Source organism: Monodon monoceros, unplaced genomic scaffold, assembly GCF_005190385.1.
Source record: "Monodon monoceros isolate NGI ecotype Baffin Bay Population unplaced genomic scaffold, NGI_Narwhal_1 Super_Scaffold_18, whole genome shotgun sequence".
Classification (NCBI taxonomy): domain Eukaryota; kingdom Metazoa; phylum Chordata; class Mammalia; order Artiodactyla; family Monodontidae; genus Monodon; species Monodon monoceros.
Genome location: NW_021703774.1, coordinates 66310638 through 66333222, shown reverse-complemented (window position 1 = coordinate 66333222; position 22585 = coordinate 66310638). Strand labels below are relative to the sequence as shown.

Sequence of the window (22585 nt, the reverse complement as noted above, 5' to 3'; positions counted from 1 at the left end):
TCCTGGCGGTCCATGGTTAATTAAGACTTTGCCTTCCAACGCAGGGGGCATGGGTTCAATCCCTGGTCAGGGAGCTAAGATCCCACATGCCTCTTGGCCAAAAAACCAAAGCATAAAACAGAAGCAACACTGCAACACATTCAATAAAGAATTTAAAAATGGTCCACATAAAAATAAATAAAATGTTTACAAAGAAAAAATTAGGTAGGCCTTTTTGGTCTGACGTAGAAAGCTCTCCAAAATACATCATAATGTGAAAAAAGTAAATTGCAGGAACATACGTATATGTAAGTTTATATACACGTACAATTATCCCATGTCAGAGGGAAGAGTGTACATGTATATAGTAAGATACATAAATGTATACAAAAAGGATTGAAAAGGTATTCAAAATTTTTAACAATGGTTATTAATAGCTAGAAAAGTGGTGGGCAGGAGAGGTATACATGAGGGAGCATTTACATTTTGTCCATATACTTCATTATTTGAGTTATTAAAACAAGATATATTTATTGTAAGAGCAATAAAAATGAAAAAAGGAAACTGAAATAATTAGTAGCTACAATTCAATAAGTTCCAACCATGGTGCCAGACACTATGCTGAGGTATCAAACACATTTATCAATAATCCTCACAGAAACGAGAAAAAGAGAGAATAAGACTGACTGATTATACCCATAGTGAGGCTGAAGAAACTGAAGTTCAGAAAGGTTATATAGGTCATTACTAGTAGTGCCCAAGTTGAGATCTGATCTAGGTCTGCCTGGATCCAAATAAGATGCTATGCTCTTTCTATGATATCACATAGCTAAAAGGGGATATAATTTACCTATGAATCTCTGATTCAAGTAAAAATGAGCTGTGATATGACAGAGTTCTACTACAACTACCAATACTTTTGTTCAAGAATTATCATTTAATTTTTACATTTCTCCACAAAATTGAAGTGAAAACTACATAGGAGCATAGCTCTAAGTTGCTAGGAACATGCTTCTTGTGGGGAAGCTGAGTGGCACCCAAGTGAATGGAGAGTGGAAGATCATCCAGTTATTAAAGCCCACATATAATAAGATAACTGAACCCTGCTTTAGAAATGAAGACAGGCGAATAGTATTTTACTGCTGAGAAAGAGACAACAACAAAGAAATAAGGAATTCCCCTAAACTCATCTGTTTCTTATCATAAATACAAAGGAACCATTCTGATGGACCAGAGAGTTGAGCATTACCTAGGACACATGCAGTATTTTCAAAGCCAAGAAATCCAGTTCTGTAAAAATACTATTGCTATACTTACGAAGCTGGCCGGTCTTGTCTGAGGTCAATGGTGAAGACAACTGCATCTTCACCTGCAGATAGGAACGTACAGGGAGAGTCTGGTTCCAGGGCCAACTGAAGGAGAAAAAAGGGAAAGCATGAGGTTTCTAAAGATTAAAATTAGAGGCTGTCTAACTCATTCCTTTATCTTTACAAAGGGCTGCATTTAAAATGTCTCAGCAAGAGAAACATCTGCCTTTTTTTGTTGTAAAATCCCAGGAAAGAAGATAATTTAATAAGCCCATTCTCTCTTGCTGTGTGAATTATTCACAGCTTGTTTATTCTATACAAGTCAAAAGGACAGGTGATTTGCTATTTTAATTAAGTCTCCAAGGGATCTGAACAGTGATACCAAAGGAAAACACCGCCATTAGGGCTCATCCTCAAAATCAATTCCACACTCTCAGGTGGGGAGAGAAATGGCACCCAAGTTTCATTCCCTACAGCTTAGTTCTAAAAGTTAGTTATCTAGTGGGTTGGGGGTAGTCTTAAGAATCAAAGAAATAGGTAATTTTCATATTTCTTGAGCCATGGGGGAGGAAAGCATACTCCAGGTCCACCTACATATTTGCTTAGGGTTTGTAAAAAAAAAAAAAAAAAAAAAAAGAGGACCATCCTCCTTCCACGGCATGGAAGAAAACAGTGCCTACTCTGAGACTAGGCAGTTCTTGGCTCCTCACTGGCTGCCATCATGATTATTTGGCCTATATTCCCAGCTCTAAATAGGGCTTCCAGAAATAGTACTGTTTATGCACTGAGAGTTGTGAGCAGAAAAGCTGGAGCTCTCACATATGAGAAGCCAACAGCTAGCACCTTAGAGCTGTTAAAATGTTCTAAATACAATAGGAGTAAATTTTAAAGGTTTGGAAGGCACAGGAGACCTCAAGGATCTCCAAACCAACCATGGCTCAGCTTAGGAGTTAAGTATTATCAGGTGAATGTTGCATGTGCAAGATCTAGAGATCTCTCAAATACTTGCCTTCTGAGAAGTTTAGTGTGGCTGCTTTTTCTCCCATCTTACCTACAAATCCTAGGACTGAAAGAAGCGATGGAGGTGACCACAACAAAGGGGACACAATGGACAGAGATACTGGAGGGCTTTGGCTGAGATCCACAGAGGAGCTGAACTGCACAACCTTTGGGGCAAGGGCTTGCTTACCTTGTGGGATGCTCCCTTGTGCTGGGCCACACGCTTTGTATTCTTGCAGCACTGTGTAGCAGACAACTCTGCTACCCGAACCTGCCCATCACGGGCACACATGGCCAGGGTGGAATCGCCACTGTTAGGAAGGAACTTGGCCTGCGATGTTAAGAATAAAAATAAGGGACAAGAGAAATTGAAGAGGTGAATTTGAGAGGGAAAAACATGATGACAACCCCAAATCATCCACTTTTGCTACACAACAGCTGGAAACTTAGACCTCCTGCTCTTATACAGTTGGCTCAAGTCCAATTTCTTCCAAGGGTTAAAGGAGAGGAAAAGAAAAAATTTCTGATATGAGAGGATTTCTGTTGCTTCTAGAAGGCTGAACTGGTATGAGTGCTCAGGTGAACTAGGACTATACCCAGTAAGAAAGAAAGGTAAGGGAAAAAGGAGAAAATCTTCCTTGATTCAGGAAGTAAACATAAACTTGCTACAAAGAAAAAGGAAACTAGAGGGGATACTGGGGAAGGAAAGAGAACATGCTTAGGGATAAATGGCTAGTACCATATGATGGATGGGGCTGGTAAGTAAAACTTCCAGAGAATAACAATATTAACAATATTTATCAAACGTTTATTAAGTACCAGGCACGGTTCTAACTGCTTAGCTTCTACTGTTATTTAATCCTCATAACCCTGTATGTTATTAGCCCTATACTATAGGTAAATAAACTGAAGACAGAGGTTAAATAAACTTGCCCAAGATCACATAGCTAGTTAAGGGGTTGGACCAAGATTTAAACTCAACTAGACTGGTTCAAGAGCCTCTGCTCTTGTATTATAACGCCTCCTAGCACGGCACTTAGTGCCTTCCTGATGATTTCCAAGCACCCTTCCTATTATAATGAGGCTTCTAACAGTCTCTGTGCTCAAGGAAACAAAAGGGTGCCATGAGTCTTTCAGTGTATTTAACTGCTCTAAGTCATTATGGGAGCCAAGGAAGGACCGAGTCCTGATATCTAACTCCTACCACAACTCACTATCACTCCTACTCCAGGCAGCAGCTCAGGTTTGTCTAACTCGTGCCTGATTTTCTCAGTTGCCAATCTGCTCCCTCGCCTCACCTGGAAGACATTGCTTTTGTGGCCGCTCTCAAAGTCCAACACTGGCTGTCGCCGTACCCAGTCCCAAACCACCACTTTCAGGTCATCGCTGCCACTGGCCAGCCAGGTGCCGCGCTGGTTAAAGTGCAGGGTATTAACACAACCAGTATGGCCCTCAAGCCCATGCTGCAGGCGGAAACGCTGCACAAAGACTCTTGCCCCACAAGCCTCATACACAAAGCGGGCACTTGAACCCAGCTCCCGCTCCCGAAGGGCAGGAAGGGCTTGCCAGCGAGGTCGGGGCAGGACTGAGGTCTCCGAGGACACCCAGTCCTCCAGGGCCCGCTCATCATCTGATGAGTCCTGGTCACGGTTTGCCCGCTTGCGCTGTACACGACGACGAGGATGCTCTTCTTCCTCCTCTTCTTCATCCTCTTCTTCCTCTGAGCGGTCATGGACTTGGTTTTCATCATTGATGGAGTAATGGCCAGTGTCCTCCATGCTGTCAGAGTCCTTGTCTTCACCTGAGCTCTCTGTATCTGTGCCTCGACTTTCTGTGCTGGTGCGGTTGGGGCCACCATCATCCCCGGTCAAGCTCAAGCTCAGGTCTGAGGCCTCCACTTCAATGCCTGAGGATGTCTCCCTCCCCTCCTCAGCACCAGACATCTCCTCTGGACTGCTAGACAGGCTTCCTGCATGTTAGTGAGGAATGGGTAGGTGAGGGGGAAAAATAAGGAAATAAGATAGTGACCAGAAGGATTCCCACTCCTTAGTCTAAAAAATCATCACACCAAAAGACCCAGAAACCAACTTTGGTCAAAATGTTTTCATTACATATGCTTATAAACAGTACCTTCTGAGAGGGAATCCTGAAAAGATTAAAACCAAAGTCACACACAAATAAAGAACTGCAGGACAACCAAAGATTATAATAAATTCTCAAGAAGCAAAGCACTGGCAGATTTTATAAAAGTATGCCTGATACAACTACCTTAGGCTCTATTTTGCTAGATGGGCATCCATTAGTTATAGCACATAATTAAGCTGAACATAAGAAAAAAGAACAGCCATCCCTGGGCTTCCGTGGTGGCAGTGGTTAAGAATCCGCTTGCCAATGCAGGGGACACGGGGTTCAAGCCCTGGTCCAGGAAGATCCCACATGCCGCGTAGCAACTAAGCCCTTGTGCCGCAACTACTGAGCCTGCGCTCCAGAGCCCGCGAGCCACAACTACCAAGCCCGCACGCCGCAACTACTGAAGCCTGTGCGCCTAGAGCCCATGCTCCGCAAAAAGAGAAGCCACCCAATGAGAAGCCCGTGTGCCGCAACGAACAGCAGCCCCCGCTCGCCACACCTGGAGAAAAGCCCGCACGCAGCAACAAAGACCCAACGCAGCCATAAATAAAAATAAATAAATTAAAAAAGAACAGCCATCCCCAGCAAGAGTTGGACTATTTACCACTTCGAGAAAGCAGCACTACCTCCCACCTCTTAAACCCTACAGTTTCTTCCCCCAAGGTTTTAAAATCCACCAAGAATCCAGAAGGAAGTGCAAGGGACAAGTGGAAATTGTGACCATTTGAGTGGCTTCTTGCTCTCTTTTTTGCTGATAAATGTATTCTGCCTTACTTCCATTAATTTAATAATCATAATACTAGTTTTAGATATAGGAATTCTAGTGAGACAAAGTTTTATCAGGAAGCATAAATAAAATTGATAAAAAGCAGGGCTACTACAGCAGGACCTGAAAAGAAAAGTTCATATTCTAGGTCTGCCATATTGGTAGTTATAAAATAACTGGGTCACTTTGAGCAATATAATCCCCAAAATTAGATACTGAATTCTCCTATCTAACAGCCAAATCATATTCTAGTGAGCACTTTGGCAATTTTCTAGGGCCAAAAGGACCACAACTTCCAAACTAAGGTCAAGATGTAAAGAAAGGAAGGGGGTGAATGAGGATTTTAAACCCGCTCATGGCCTCCTTTCCTCAGATGACAATAAATTTTATCTTGCCAGAAGTAAAGGCTATTAGGTAGGAAAGGCTGACCAGCTATGTGTGACTGGTATAAGCTATTCAACTCCAATACCACATTGATGTTTAAGGATTCAAAATGGGAATATCTTCTTGCTTAGTCATCTGGATTAGAGCAATAATTTCTGAAGACCTTTGAAGCAATGGAACCTCTTTTCAATGAACTCTTAGGCAAAGCCCAATAAAGAAAACAGATAAACAATACACACACTTTTGGTTCAAGTAGTGACAGAAGGTTGGGAGACACACACAAACAGCTCTTTTCAAATAGCACCTCAACTAAGAGCACAGTGTGAAAACAACTAGGACCTGGAAGAAAAAGGGGGAAAGTGCAGCAATTTGCTCCCAGGAACTACATTTGCTGAGGCTGCTGTATATGCTGAGAAAGATTAATAATTGTGGTTTTTGAAATGAAATTGAGTTTGAGATTGGGAGTGGTGAGAAGGGATAAAATATCACACCCATCACTTCTGTGAAGAAGAAAAAAAAATGAAACATCGAAACTCCTAGCATTTATTGTTAAAATTAAGATGACTTTGGGGGCCTTACCACATTAAGATAAGGGCCAGAGCATATCACAAGCTCAGCAAGAGGACACTAACAGTCAATGACCAAGATAATAGCTAGGGGTTGGCAAATTTTTTCTGTAAAGGGCCAGATAATAAAAAGTTTAGGCTTCTAAACTTTGGACCATATGGATGTATGGCACAACTACTCAACTCCACTGCTGTAGCACAAAAGTAACCATAAATACTATGTAAATAAATGCAGCATGACTGAGTTCCAGTAAACTACAAAAACAGCAGCCCGCAGGCCTGTGGATTTAGCCTGCAGGCCATAATTTGCCAATCCCTGATCTAGCTAATGGCCAAACTCCAAATCAATTGTGTACCTCCAACCCCTCTAGAATCCTGTGCCTTTCAACTAAGCCTAGTGAAAAATGTGAATCACTCTCCTTTACAGAAGATAAATGAACACCAGTGGTAAGAAAAGAACAAAGGGGCAGTAAAACATCATGCTGAAAATCTCCCTTTCCCTTACTCACTTCATTGCTCTACCAAACACGTCAACTAGAATTCAGACGATAATCTTAACCTACAAGGTGCTGAGGAATGCTGAACACTATACTGCCCAACTATATCCATTTGAAGGACCTTCTCTAGTTTGGAAGTTGGCTCAGAGTGGATGCACTGGTCAAATAACGCAGGTAGTAGCTATACTCTACCAGAATCATGATATTCTGCCTTCAAATCTGCAGTAGACCCAGTGATTTAATACTTGGTAGCACTGGTGGAAGGAAGGAAAGGAAGCAGGGAGGGAGGGAGGGAAGGAGGGAGGGAAGGAGGGAGGGAGAGAAAGAAAGAAAGGAAGGAAAGGAAAAAAAGGAAGAAAGAGAAGAAAAGAAAAAGAAAGAAAAAAGCCCCAACTGCAGCTATTTATAACTTCATCTCTTATCTAATTATCTCTACTGAACTATGATCTACCATGAAAAGAGACCTCTCCTTATAACTGGGGAGCCTTGCCTTCCCAACAACTCCCTTGGTTCCACCACCAATTGGATCTTCTTTTTCTCCTTTATTAACAGCATCTCCTAGGTTTTGTCCACCCTTACAAAATTCCAAACCACTTGACCTCTTAGAGGGACAACTCTATTATTGATCTTCGGAAAACAATCAGATAAAAGCTGAAGGAGCGAAAGTACCAGGTAGTCCAAGGTGTTTCCTGTGTAGTTTCCTACACTCAAAACAACACAGGAAGAGTTCATTCTTTTTTTTTTTTTTTTTTTTTTACATCCTTATTGGAGTATAATTGCTTTACAATGGTGTGTTAGTTTCTGCTTTATAACAAAGTGAATCAGTTATACATATACGTATGTTCCCATATCTCTTCCCTCTTGTGTCTCCCTCCAAGAGTTCATTCTTAGGAAAGATTTCCTTCCCTCCGCTAAAATCCAGGTCTCCACCCTCTCTGCGGGAGGAGGAGAACCTCAGTCGATAGCAAAAATAGCTTCACCTTCATTATGGCCCCTTACCATTAGCTAAGTCTGTTTTGCCATCTGTGCTGCTCCCTTTGCTGGACATCTTGAATGATGTTTACTGCAGCCAGCCTGGATCGAGAAGAGTAAGAAAATGAAACAATTAGGAAACAATCTGGGAAAGATGATAAAAGGCACCAGGAGATTTAACAATGTACAGCCTTTGTCATTTTTACAAAATTGATGTTTTTGTGTGTTCTCAGCAGGGCTTCTCAGCTGCTGAAAATTATGCCAGATATTATCCCCCCATGTCTAAATTCCATAAAGAGACATATCTTTGGGAGGCTAACTGCCATTTCTTCTCACTGAGTAATTGGCAGTGATTTTTCAGATGGGAAAGAAGGAACTGAAATAAATCCTGGAACAGCAGATCTATATCGAGTGACACGTATTGCAAGCAAGCAGAGTCTTAACTCAATACAAAAAGCTAGCTTCAGCACTACCCTCTAAGGCAAAAACCTTCTGTTGTAAATAATCATCGTATGTATCCACAAACTCTATGAAACACTTGCCTTCACAACATGAAGAGGAAGGTCAGACTCTGAATATCATTTCACACACAGAACAGCAGAGATAGAAGAAACTGAGCTCTTGGGATAACAGCCTGAGCTTTATGGTCATTCAGATGCCTAGCTTCAAATATACAGGCACAGATATTAACCAAGGATTATAAGAAGCAGAGTCAAATTAGAACTCAGGAGTATCCTACCCCTAAAAAAGAACCTAAAAGGTTTTTTCTTCCCTTTTATGACTAGTAAGTCAGTCACCAAGTGCAAAGCTGGAAAAGAAAGTGCAACATTTCCATTAAAACCATCTCAGTCCATTTCATAAAATGGCAAACACTATTTCACCTAGTTCCACCAACTTTCACCAGGTTTGTCTGTTTAGCAAAGCCCTAACTAGGAGTTGGGGTACCTAGCTTTATTCCTTTTATACCACTATAATACAGTCATTATTTTTTCAGGGCCTCACTCCCACCTCAAGCAAAGTCCAAAGAGCAAAGAATAATATTATTCAGACCAGAATTTTGTTAAGCCCTTTCAGTGCCTTGGACAAAAGGCACTGAAAAGACAAAGTATGATTATGACTCCAGTCCTTGTACCCAGGCACACTGGCCTCTAATCTTTCAACAGTCCTTTCATTCCCATAACAATTATCCCAGAAGCAGCCCCATCCTTATCTTTACCCCCTTCTCTCCTCTACAAAAATCCAAGTTGCTTCAAAAAAATTTTTTTTAAAGTGTCCTCTGCCAAGAGACAGCTGCCCAAAGCTTGCTCACATTAGGCCAGGGCGGGGGAGTAGAAATAATGCAAGAGCAGGACTGAGGCTGAATTTGAGGGAGGGACACCTGGAAGGGTGATGATGAAAGACAATGCCAACAAAAAACAGATTTGTGAAGCCACATAAAGAAAAACAGTGAAGAGCTGTTTGCAGAGCAGGCTGTTTTCCTCCTCCTACTTCAATGATGTATTTTTGTACAGCACTGCTCACACAACACTTGTTTTTTTCCTCTCAGTAGTCCCTGTTTATATTCTTTAGTAGCTCAGCAATATCTTCTTCCTCACCTAGGGCTTAAATTAATTACATTAATTGCAAAAGTTCTATGAAGCAGGGAAAACAACTGTACTACTTTAAGATTTAAAACTAAGGTCATAGGCATACCTTATGGTCAACTGAGAAGAGAACTGATGCCTTCTCACCTCCAGAATCAAGACTGTCAACCACACCATACTTCCCATCTCACTGTTATCCACTCCTAGAGAAGAAGTATTGAGCAGCTCCAGAGACCCTTTCTCAAAACTGAATCTCATCAACTTGTACAGAAGCCCAGACTGCCTGAACTTTAGACTCATAGTGGCTCTAGAAAACACATTTGCTGGGCAGGAGGTGCCAAATGCCTAATGCTTACCTAGCTCTGAGAACCACTTCTCAGAAAAGGAGAGCCATGAGGTTGAACCTATACCCAGAGGTTGTAAAGCTCATCTTCTGGGACACTGGTTTAAGGTTCTTGCAAGAAGCGATCTTTTCTTTGAGGAAAAAAGTTCACAGAATCTATTCCTAAATTCAGAAACAGAACAAAACCTGTGAATGCTTATGTCAACTCTGTTTAATCACCAAGCTGATAGGCAGAGAGCTTCTAAAAGTCACATTTTAGGGGCCACAGAGTTTAGTAAAAGTAGTCCTAGGCTGAAAATTGGAAGTCCAGGGTTCTAGTACTAGCTAAGTTATTAACAAACTTTGTGATGTGACCTTGGATGTGCTGCTTAATCTTCTCTGGGCTTCATTTTCTTCTTTTGTAAAACAGTATTAGTAATTCCAGAGATGGTACAGTTAAACAAAATTATATGTTAAAACTTCTGCAGAAGGACACTCTTAGAGCAGTGATCTCAAAACTGATTATGAACTTCTATCAGTGAAAACTCTGAGCATGAACCCACATTTAATCAATTCACATTAAATATTAAGCTTGATTTTTCTAGAAAAAACTTAAAATTTCAACATGCCCTCCCTATACACCACTGGATCATCTTCCATATCCCTTGGAGTACATACATCCCCATTTTGGGGGATCACGTCTCTAAAAAAGCCAAGAAACTTCGATGACACTGATAAAATACAATTACTTTGGGGATGAGTTGTTATCATATAAATGTCTGTCAAAATGAAGAAACTTAAAACCATCTCAATTCTGGGGTAGAAATTAGAGTAAGTGCCCAAATTAAAGCAGGCTAAGGTGCTATGACTGTGCCCTAGGTCTTAATTATAGGAGTCACTCTAGAATTTCTTCCATCACCAAAGAATACAACCTTATAAATCTGAGGTAGGGACCATATCTGACCCAAAGTTAAATTACCTTCTTCACTCTTTAATGCACTCTGTTCCCAACAAATCCACTGTTTTTACCTTGATCAATTTCCATGTAAAATCCAGTCCAGAGCAAACCAATCTGAGCTTGTAAGAGCTGATGAGCTCACTGCCCCAGGTAGCTGGGGGAGTTTAATTAGATTAGCTCTACTGCCTGTACTCTAAAAATAACCAGAACCCCTGCCAAAGTGAAGGTTAAAGAGTAAACTATTGGAGGATGGGGAAAAAAGACCCAGGTGTCATTTTAATTTCTACCTAAGAAATTCCAGTGACCTAGATTCCTCCTGTCTTAATAAGAAAAAGGCCTTAAATTTTAAACCAAATACATGACAAAATATTAACTAAAAATCAAGCAGAGGGGGAGTTAAAACAGGATGTAAGAGTACTTTGTGGAAGAGGCACCAAACATCTCTTGTTTAAAACCAATGGGGCTGCTTTCTTATCCTAATATTGATGAAAGATTTATACAAGAAACTGGGTATACTAGAACAACAGGACATCCAAATTTAAAAAAAAGAAACTCGACTTGGACATTGTACAATATACAAAAAGTAACTAACTCAAAATGGATCATAGACCTAAATGTAAAAGCTAAAATAATACAACTTCCAGAAGAAAAACAAAATAGATAATCTTTGTGACATCAGGTTAGGCAAATATTTCTTTTTTTTTGGCCACACCGTGAGGAATGTGGGATCTTAAGTCTCCTGACCAGGAAACGAACACGCGCCCCCTGCATTGGAAGTACAGAGTCTTAACCACTGGATCACCAGGGAAGTCCCCTAGGCAAATATTTCTTAAGATAGAATGCAAAAAAGCACAAACCATGAAAGAAACAATTAATTAACTGGACATATCAAAATTAAAAATCTAGTCTTCAAGAGACACATAAAAAAACGAAAAGACAAGCAATGAACTAGAGGAAAATATCTGCAAAAGACATATTTGAGGGCTTCCCTGGTGGCGCAGTGGTTGAGAGTCCGCCTGCCGATGCAGGGAACACGGGTTCATGCCCCGGTCCGGGAAGATCCCACATGCCGCGGAGCGGCTGGGCCCGTGAGCCATGGCCGCTGAGCCTGCGCGTCCGGAGCCTGTGCTCCGCAACGGGAGAGGCCACAACAGTGAGAGGCCTGCGTACCGCAAAAAAAAAAAAAAAAAAAAAAAAAGACATATTTGACAGCAATCGGAATATATTTAAATTCTCTCACAACTAAATAACAATCACTTGAAAAAGATGATCAACATTATTAGTCGTTAGGAAAATACAAATTAAAACCACAATGAGAATCCTCTACACACCTATTAGAAGTTAAAAATTTTTAAATAATAATAATGAAAGTTTACTTTATCAAGTGCTAACAAGGAGTAGAGCAACTAATGTCTCACACACTGCTCAGAGAAAGGTAAAATGGTAGTTAGTCACTTTGGAAAACAGTTCGGCAGTTTTTTTTTTAATAAAGTTAAACATACACTTACCATACAACCCAGGAATCCTACCCAGGTATCTACTCAAGAAAAATGAAACTAAATATCCACCTAAAAATCTAAATGTAAATGTTTTAGTGGCTTTACTTAGATGCATCAAAAACTAAAAGCAAGTGGTTTTCAGCCAGGTCATGGATAAAAACTGTGGTCCATCACACAATGAACTACTGACATATACAGCAACATGAATGGATCTCAAGTGTGTTATGCTAAGTGAAAGAAGCAAGACTCAAACAGCTACATAACATGACTCCATTTGTAGGATGTTCCAGAAAAGATAAACTATAGGGACAGAGAGCAAATCAGTCATTTCTGGGATTTGGGGGAAAGGAACTAACTACAAACAGTCATGAGAAAACTTGCTGGAATGATTAAAATGTTCTATGCCTCCATCACGGTGGTGTTACATGACTATGCATTTGTTAGAATCCAAAGAATGGGTCTGTGAAACAAAAGGTAAATTTTACTGTATGTAAATTATCAATCAATCAATCTGGCCAGAAAAGAGAATGAGAGAGTGGGGGGAGGGGGGGAGAGAATCATGCAAAGTGTTAAATGACAGATACAACCCAACAATTAAAAACACTAGATTCTCAAGCCTGTGACTATTAATAGAAGTTAGCTAACACTGGTCAATAGGCCACAATAAAAGAGAGCAAAATGTCCGGTCTTCTTGCTTGAAAATTAAAATGTGGAAGAATTTTTGCTGCAAACAAAGCTGCCTTATCAGAACCACATTAAAGGCAAGATGAATCCTGAACTCATAAAACGTCTTCAACCCTACTGTCTAGGTGACAAGTAAGAATATCAGAAGCTTAAAGTAGTCCAAAGTAGTTCTAACGGTTGTACTATTAATTTGTATACATACGCTTTTTATTTTTATTTTTTAAATTTCTCTCAAGTTCACTTTAACTCCTTTGGACTCTAGGGTCTATGGAAACTGGTCTGACAACTCTACCTTACCTCAGGTTCAATGGAAACATCAACTTGTAAATAATATTTCTGTCCTTGATCCCTTTACTAAGACCTGAACTCATGCTCAGTGAGTTCCCTTGAGTTACATAATCTCAGCATTCTGTTGGGTCAGTCCAGCTGGGTCAGTCCAGCTGCCTCGTTTGGCATGTCTCATTCTGCAACTGAAGTGCCCAACTCTCTTACACAGACACCCATGTTTAAATGAGACAAGGTTTCAGAATTTCCTCTTAAAGTGAAAGGTGATGGTAGAAACTACTTCAATTATTAGTAAGACATATCTGAGAGCCACACAATCCCTGGTTCCTCTTGGGAGGACAGATGTCCCATACCACTCATGACTGAACAGCTGTTCAGGGTTGATCTCCATCCAAAGTACAAATTTGCTTTTCAGTCTTAGGTCCCACAGTCCATCTGGAATCAACCAGTCCTATTTTCTCCATCCCCAGTTTTTGCTTTTAAACTGAAATGGCTCAATTTAAATTCATTCTCCTTACCTTACTGTTTTTCTACTTCACAATAAACACTTCTCCAAGACAACTTTCCCAACTCCTGCTGCCAGCCCCACTCTAATAGTACAGTGTTTATTAATCAGAGAAATTCAGACACTGAATTCAAAGGATGACCCCAAGGAAGCTGAAACTCATACTGTATAAACATGTTTACGGGGGGGCAGGCCTTTAGTTCTGGGCTACTGTCTATTAAAGTACTCGGAGGAGTTAAATATACTACACTGTCTCCTCTGGTAAACGGGACAGAGGAGCAGAAACTATAAACGTTTCTGGATCAGGGAAATTAATCTCTATTCCTATCTTGCGGAAGATGTAACAGCACTGGGTAGCCCAACTGTATAGCAGCTCCAGCCTCCCTTTTTTATCTAAATTATAGGCCTCTGGCACCACCCAGTGGCCCATTTGTACAGAGACATGCTAGTAATGCAACAATGTACAAGGCAATACAGGATCTACAGATATAAATAAGGCAGTCATAATACCTTTTGTAGCCAATAAGCAATTAGGAAAACAGGTATACAACTATGATACAAGAGACACAAGTGTCAGTACCATCTAAAAAAAAAAAAAGGAATCTCCTAGCAGTCCAGTGGTTAGAACTCAGCTCTTTCACTCCCATGGCCCGGGTTCAATCCCTAGTCAGGGAGCTAAGATACTGCAAGCCGAGTGGCATAGCCAAAAAAGGAAAAAAAAAAAAAGAAAATATAAACAGAATGTTGTTGTAGTTCAACAGAATAAAGGATTATGTTTAGTCAGGGAGAAAGGAAAAGCTTCTATGGAGAAATTAGCTTTTAAACTGGACTTTGAAGGAAGGAGAGGATTTCAATGGGTAGAACTGAGGAAGCTATTCCATCAGGACCACCATGAGAAAAGACATGGAAGATGAAAAACCTGATTACGTTCAACAAAATACATGGGTAGTCTGGCTTGGCTAGATGCTGGGGTACAGTTCATTAGTTAAGAAGTACAGTAGAAGGGGTGTGTGTGTGTGTGTGTGTGTGTGTGTGAAGTATAGTAGAAGGGGTGTGTGTGTGTGTGTGTGTGTGTGTGTGTGTGTGTGTGTGTGTCATCAGGAAGATTTTGTTAAGGATAATAAGATGGACTGAAATGTACAGTTGCCAAAGTTAAGAAGCAATGAGATCCTGTCTTAGGCTGATGGCAGAGGAAATTAAAAGAATGGGGTCAACGTGTGAAACACTGTAGAGGCAGAATTGATAGAATTTGGCTCAATAAGCAGTAACAAAGCTCAAAAAATAAAAAAGACAAGTTTGAGTCTGGGTGCACAGAGGAAATCTAGTGCCATAAACGAGAGACTGGCATGTGGGGGAAGAGAGGAATTTGATTTTGATTACGTTTAAAATCCAAGTTGACATGTCAGGAAAGTAAGTGGAAAATCAATGTATGTCTGAAATCTGAGAAATAAATTAGGGCCAGAGATACAGGCTTGAGAATTTGTACAGATAAGCTTCAAAATCAAATCCCTTGTAAATTATACCTCACTAAAAAGCAAAAATAAATTAAGGACTCAAGAAAGGAAAAAAATCTTGGGGAATACCTATCCTTCAAAAAAAGAAAGAGGGAGAGAAATGCTCAGGGAAGTTGAAAGAGTAACAGTTTTAAATGACTTGGAAGTCAAGAGAGGAAAAGGTTTCAAGAAAGTGGGGATGGTTCTTGTTTCAAATGCTACAGAGTACAGAAAGGTGCAAACTGAGAAAAGGCTGTAAGACTCAGAACTGCTTTTCCATGGAATTACCTCAGGAATTGAGTGAGGATGCTGGTTTTCTCCCTATTCAAGTATCATAAAATAAAAGGATTCGGCTACCTCTTCAGTTAAGTCCATTAAAATTATTTCCATAAAAAACTTATTAGGCTACCAATTAATCATAACCTGAGACCCATGTTTAAACAATTCAAAAATGTGTTCATTCATATTGTCATTTGGACAGACCTTTTATACTTCAAATACACTTTTATAAGAAGTACTGATGGACTTCCCTGGTGGCACAGTGGTTAAGAATCCCCCTGTCAATGCAGGGAACACGGGTTTGAGCCCCGGTCCGGGAAGATCCCACATACCGCACCTAAGCCAGTGCGCCACAACTACTGAGCCCGTATGCCACAACTCCTGAAGCCTGCATGCCTAAAGCCCATGCTCTGCAACAAGAGAAGCCACCGCAATGAGAAGCCTGTGCACCGCAACAAAGAGTAGTCCCCGCTCGCCGCAACTAGAGAAAGCCCATGCGCAGCAACGAACACCCAACACAGCCAAAAATAAACAATAAATTAATTAAAATAAAAGTACTGATCTACCTTTCAGCTCGATTTGCTTCATCACTTGGCATTGAAGAGCCCTGGTTTTTTTTTGTTTTTTTTTTTGGCGGTACGCGATCCTCTCACTGCTGTGGCCTCTCCCGTTGTGGAGCACAGGCTCCGGACGCGCAGGCTCAGCGGCCATGGCTCACGGGCCCAGCCACTCCGCGGCATGTGGGATCCTCCCAGACCGGGGCACGAACCCGCGTCCCCTGCATCGGCAGGCGGACTCTCAACCACTGCACCACCAGGGAAGCCCTAGCCCTGGTTTTTAAAGACAGCATATGGTATAATGGAAAGAAAAGAGCTTTGGTGTCCGTCAGACCTCAGTCTGAATTCTACTTCAACCATCTACCATTGAGTTTGTTTCTTCTTTTGTAAAATGGGACAATATCATTACCCTGAAGGAGCTGGTTTAGAGGATTAAACACAACATTTGCAACTGGCTGTCTGTACGTGGTAGGCATTTATATTATTTTTCTAGTTTCTCATCTCTGATTTCAGACTGCATTTCCTAGGGAAGCCTGGGCTTCTTCACCACTCAACAGTGATCCTCCAAACATTGTACACAAATCAACACACAGTTCCAAGTCTATAAAATCTGCTTACCTACTCTCACTGGCCTTTTAAAGAATTCAGAGAACTCCGTTAATACCTTCTTTTGAGCACATTCATGTTCTATGAACTGGGATAAAGCAATATACACAGGAGCCCACAGCATAAGTCTCTTTAAGTCTTCTCCCTTTCTAAGGTTCAGAAGATAGTCAAGATGAGAACTTCAAAGCAATCATCACAAATGATGATGAGGAAGGTAAGAAGTTCTACATCAACTATACTACAAACAAGGAGCTCTGTTCCTCCACTGGATGAATGCCTTCTCTCCCTGTTGGTAACACCAAATGCCCTGTGTTTATAGTTTATTGGCTTTAATTCTACTAACAGTATTTCAGAGTATGTTAGGAATGCACTAAGTGCTATCTCTAGCAACAGAGCTAAGGAATGTTTTATAATAACATTTAAGCACATTCATCGCAATTTAAAACATTTTAAGGAAAACCCATTTCTTAGGAAATTTCATTGTGTTTCCACTATGAAATGATTTATATTTACATCAGAATCCAGTCCCCATTACCAGTTTTTGCCATTCACATTTCAAATTTTTCTTAAATTGTCTGAAAGGACACTACAGAGATGAAAGGGTACACTTATGATAAAACAATAAAGAAAGAGAGGCTAAAAACATCAAGAAGTGCCCTCCTATCTGCACGAGACTAGAGAACAGAGTATAATGTGGGTCCTAAGTAAGGTTAAAAACATACCTGATAACGTGGCAATGCTAAAAGTGCACCACAGGAATATAGCCTCTTGGCTACCACTAGAGGTAAATCCTATAATAGCTTTCCAGATGACTAACAAAAAAAAAAAAAAAGATGTGAGGCAAGCATGGATGCTTCACATCAGAACTTGCCCAGACCTCCTTAAATAGTATCCTCAGAGGATAAGAGCAAATATCTAACCTCTCAGACACAATGAAGAAAATTTTTGCAATAACCCAATCCATTTAGACACACTACGTTTCATTAATAAGATGCCATCTTTGTCAAATTAATCATTCACCATGCCCTGTTTGCAAACTCAGGGCAGCCTTAATTCATTAGTTTATCTTTGGCATACACATTCCTTGGGTTAAGGCAGTACTTGAGAAACTGGGCTTCTGGCCCAGAAACTACGTCCTGTAGAGGTAGAGATAAAGACTGCTATAAAGAAGTGACCAATTCATAAAATGTATCACACTCTAATTTTTAAAGACCTTTCAAGGACTTTCTTCTCACTCCAAGAATAACTGAATCAGTAAACAAGAACAGGTAGCCCCTTTTTCTGACCAATTTTAACAGTGATGAAGTTTCTTGGGTATACTCACAAAAATGAAAGATGAAAAGCTTTCAATATTACTGTAAAGCTAATCTAAAATCACCAGCATTTGGCTCTGAAACTAAGATATACATAGTCACTACTTCCATGACTGTTGCTGATTCAATTCTTTCAGCTGCCTGGGTTCCAAATGGCTGAGGGTAAATAACAGATTACCTTGGCTCACTGATAATCTGCTTTAAAACAAAAAAACTAATTCAATCTTAAAAACTAACACCAATGTGATGCAATAAAAAGCTGTTTGGATAACTCTGTCTTTTATAATCTGGACACCCATGAAGCCCATGGGTGGAGCCCATGAAGACATGTTTAGAATAACTTTTCTACAGTAGAAATAATCCAGAAATAAATCTATCTACTGAAAACAAAGGTCAACCCGTCACTTTATGATTTTTAAAGCCTGTAACTCACCTGATAGAATACAGGACCTAGACCATGAAACTCTGAAGATCTCAGTCTCCCACAACAGGGCGTACTTCTATAGAACGTCTTCTATTGGAGTCCGTTTGCTTTTGAAATGCCAGTATTGTTTTAAACTGGCAACAAAAAGACATTTCTTTTAGCTTTCTCTGAAGACAAGCTTCTGTCTTAGGTTGATCCTAGTCAAAACTAAGGATCATAGCACTGAGGCTGATTCTTATACATTTAACAGGCTGCTGAATAAAATGCCCTGTTAGGTTGGTGGTGAGAACTAAGGTCATAAGCATACCTAGCCTCCCACTGCAGCCACGGTAGGAAATACTTCTTAGTAAGGTGCAACAATTCTTATGCAATACCCTGAAATATAAAATATCTTCAGAAATATAAGAATTTTACAGTTGTGGTCTAAAGACTAAAAACATTGATTCACTGTATACACAGGTGTCACCTGGAGCATAAAATGTGAAGCCCTTCTTGGGAGTGGTGATGGTGGGAGTGGGTTCTTACCCAGCACATACAGTAACAAGGAACAGTCAAAATTATGCCTCTTTCAACATACTGCCTTTTCTCCTCCCACACCCACTCTCGCCCGGCTGAACACAGAACTCTAGACCTCATAAATAACACAAATAATAAAATGCACCTCACTACCCTCCACCCCAAGAGTCTTTACCTTTGAACAGAGAGAATTTAGACCCTAGATGGTGGTAATGAAAGTTGGTCAACTCTAAGTTGATCACTGGCCTGAATGAACACAGTTGCTTTCATAGCAATGTTATTATCAACAACTTTCTTAATTTTCATGTGTCCTTACCTCCCTCAAAAAGATGTGAAAGAAAAACCAACAAGAGGTTAAAAACTTTTTATCTGTGCTGTCATATTATTAACATGGTCCAGCTGGGGAGATGAAATAAAAAAACTCTGCATTCCTAACTCCCTAGCCCAGATTTATTTCAGAAAGAAAGGAGACCTTTTCATGGTCTAGTTCTTTGATTAGCTATTGATGAGGACCACTGCAGAGCCCAACAGCTTGGAAAAAAAATGTATTCCTTCTACGGCAAAAAGGAAAAGGCATAAGAGGTAGCTGGAGCTGAGGTGGTGAACAACACTGAAGCTGGAAGGAAAGGAATTACAATACTTAGGTCAACTCTGATTAGGTGAGCTAAAAGGGAGACCAAGAGGCAGGAGCAAAGAACAAAGGAAACTTATTGATGTTTAATTTAAGAATGCATTTAGAAATATACATACATCAACATCTAATATTCCTGCTGTCCTCTGGTCTTGAACTCCCACCAGACTAAACTGAATCATGTTCAGAAGACAACCCTAGGTGGGCACCTACAAAGAACACATCTAAGCTGACCAATTAAAAATGAATCTGAAGGGCTTCCCTGGTGGCGCAGTGGTTAAGAAGATCCCTGGTCCGGGAAGATCTCAAATCCCGCGGAGCAACTAAGCCCGTGCGCCACAACTACTGAGCCTGTACACTAGAGCCCGCGTGCCACAACTACTGAAGCCAGCGCACCTAAAGCCCATGCTCCGCAACAAGAGAAGCCACTGCAATGAGAAGCCCGTGCACCACAACAAAGAGTAGCCCCCACTCGCCACAACTAAAGAAAGCCCACACACAGCGACAAAGACCCAATGCAGCCAAAAACAAAAATCAATTAATTTAAAAAAAATGAATCTGAAAAATTAACCAGAAAAGCGTGTTCAAAAGCAAAATGCAAAGAAGTGTAAACTAACGTATAACTTATTCAAAGCTACATCAATGATGTGCAAAGAAAAGAGAAAGTATTTTTTTTAGTGTCCATCTTGGGCTAGGCATAATTTAAGACCTTTATATAAGCTTCCTCATACAATACTGACAGTGACACTAGGACATAAGCAGTATTATCCCACTTTTACAGATGTGGAAATTAAGACTCAGAAAAGTTTAAGTAACTTGCCCAAGGTCACATGGCTAACAAATCTTAGTACAGTATTTAAACCCAGACCTACCCAGTTCTAAAGACTGTATTTTCCCCTTTTTATCTTATTGATACACACACATACTGCCAATAATAATCTTATTCTAGTTCATAATGAGCAATTTCTAATCAGAACACTGTGTGGAATAAAACTCACCAATGTCACACCCAAACTCCTCCTACTACAAATCATAAAGATATTAAGAATCAGCCAGGCCTACCTTCCAGAGCCACTCAGCTCTCCCGTCACAGCCTATGAAACTCAACCACAGCACTGTTCTCTGCTACCAGAAATCCAACACCCTTACAAAAATTACAAGTATGTCCTAACTCCCTCTGTGGCACTGGCCCATGCTGCTGAATGCACAGGATGATTCCTCTGCTAACCAAGAATTCTTCAGACCAGATATAAAACAGCACCACTACTTCTTTTTTTTTACCCAAAATTTATCACTGTGTCCTGAAAAGTTGGAATTCTGAGGTGGATTGGACACAGTCACCAACTAAAGGCAGCACCACTCATCACTCACTAGTTTTTAGTTAAAAGCAGCTAAATATTCTCCATAGCAAGAAATGACAATCTAAAGTCCTGAGAGGCAAAGAGACTTGATTTGACAAAAAGCTAAACAGAACTCAGGCAAACTAGTTCCCAGCTTTTAACAGTGTAAGAAACACGATCCGCACAAAGGCAAAACACAAGGCAAATGAATAAAGAAAGAGGGAGATACATTCACTTCTAGGCTTAACTGTAGTCATGTGAAGATATACAGCAATAGTTTAGGACAGAAAGTCAAGAGGCGCAGAGCCAATTAAACGTGTAAAAGTAATTTAACCAGAGCTGGAACAAAGCCAAGAACAATACCCGACTCTTTGGGAAACTGTGGTAGGAATTTTATGACTAGTGGTCAGCACTTGAGTACCAGGGTAGGGTCTGTCTTGCACTCAGGAATTTAAATGCCTTCAACTCCTACTCACCTTTCCTCCTTTATCACTGAAGTAGGGCCAGGCTGAGCTCCTGAGAAAATAGGTCTGTAGATTCACTGAAGGACTGAGAAAAGTTAAAGTTTAAATGGCAAAGGTGTCTCTTCTACTAAACATAATAAAAAATATTTATGAATACATGTTAGTATTTTTTAGACCTCCTCAGAACTATTCAGAACCACCGTAATTTATCTAATTCTGACTACTGAACAAATAACTTACACTGTTACAGAAATTAAAGGAACCAGGCAAGTAATCTCCCAGCTCCACTAAAACGTATAAGTCATTTAAAAGGAAAACCTGAATCTTTTCAACGCTAACCCCTAACCAAACCTCTCAACAAGAAGCCACAGAGCAGGGGGGAAATCCCAAAGAGAACGTGATAGCGCTAATGCCGGTTTGTTTACAGAGACTCCAGCAACAATCATATGAGTCAGAAACTCAAGCCACCAGATGCTTTCCAACTAACAGGGACCAAATGGGACCGTTCTACGGTGTCCTGAAAGATTTAGGGGTGAAGGGAGGCAGGCTACGGGAATTACATTACAAAAGGTACAGGAACAGACAGCAACAACTGACTGCGGGGTAATCTTGGACCTCGGCCTTCCGTACAAGGTGCTGGGCCCGAGAACTCGGGATGGGGGAGGGGGCACACTGCGCGGTGGTCCTGAGGTGACGGGGAAACGCAGGGGAAGCCGCGTCCCCCAATCTAAAGGGGAGAAAAGCGCACACAAATGGGTCACCCGACGAGGCAAGACGTCCCTGTAGATTGCAGGGCAGGCTCCTGAGGTCAACCCTGGGGCTGACCTGAGGGAAAGGCAGTCAATCCTCCCGGCGGTGACTCAGGTCAGGGGAAGAAGCCCTGAGCCCTGGGAGCTTGGGAAAGGAGTCAAACCTATCTTGAAGAGGAGTGGGCCAGGGGAGAGGGGGGCAGGCCAAGCCGGAACGAGACACGGACCGGGTAGGTCAAGGGGGGGGTGTCCGGCTGGGGCAGTTACAAGCACGGGAGCCGGCGAGGCTCAGCAGCCTGCTTCCTGTCTTGGGTCATCCTTCTGCCAGAGGCTGCTCCGACTCTTCCACGCCCAGCCGCCCCGTCCACTGCCGCCACCACCGCCGCCGCCATCTTACACTGGCCAGCGGCCGCCACCACCACCGCCTCCGCTCTCTGCGCTTGCGCCTGCGCCGCCACGCTTTCCGGCCCCGTTTGCGACGATGTGCTGGAGAAGACTGGGAGAAGAGCGGTCGCGCGAGCTCTCCGCTCCCAACCCTCCTCGAAGGACGCACAGGGGGCGGGGCTTAAGACCAATGGAAAACGGAGCGAGGGGCGCGTGCGCAATACTGAGGAGGCGAAGAAGTTGTTTTCGCAGTGTTTCGGGCGGCTGACTTTGATGCTGAAAAGAAATACGAATCAGACGTCTCCCGGAATTGTGGTGGAAATCAGCTTCATTTCTAACAGGCTGGCAGGCAACCTCCTGGGCGACCTCCATTTTTGCCCTGTTTTTTTATAC

At 41.4% G+C, this 22585-nt stretch overlaps 1 protein-coding gene across 7 annotated transcripts in view; it reads right to left on the bottom strand.

Annotated features, from left to right (window-relative positions):
* The window catches only part of DCAF8 (DDB1 and CUL4 associated factor 8), a 42518-nt gene extending 20158 nt beyond the window's left edge, over window positions 1-22360 (bottom strand). The window contains exons 1-7 of one of the 7 annotated variants that reach the window (XM_029227377.1): window positions 22206-22360; window positions 21072-21144; window positions 18118-18242; window positions 7628-7702; window positions 3584-4254; window positions 2476-2616; window positions 1297-1391 (exon numbers count right to left, since the gene is read on the bottom strand). In XM_029227377.1, the coding sequence (XP_029083210.1) occupies window positions 1297-1391; window positions 2476-2616; window positions 3584-4254; window positions 7628-7676 (956 nt within the window). In that variant the 5' untranslated portion in view covers window positions 7677-7702; window positions 18118-18242; window positions 21072-21144; window positions 22206-22360. Of the gene's footprint in view, window positions 1-1296; window positions 1392-2475; window positions 2617-3583; window positions 4255-7627; window positions 7703-9539; window positions 9689-18117; window positions 18243-21071; window positions 21145-21884 lie in introns of all 7 variants that reach the window. The other 6 variants (XM_029227374.1, XM_029227375.1, XM_029227372.1 and 3 more) reach the window with 6 other exon arrangements.
* Between the last annotated feature and the right edge of the window lie 225 nt (window positions 22361-22585).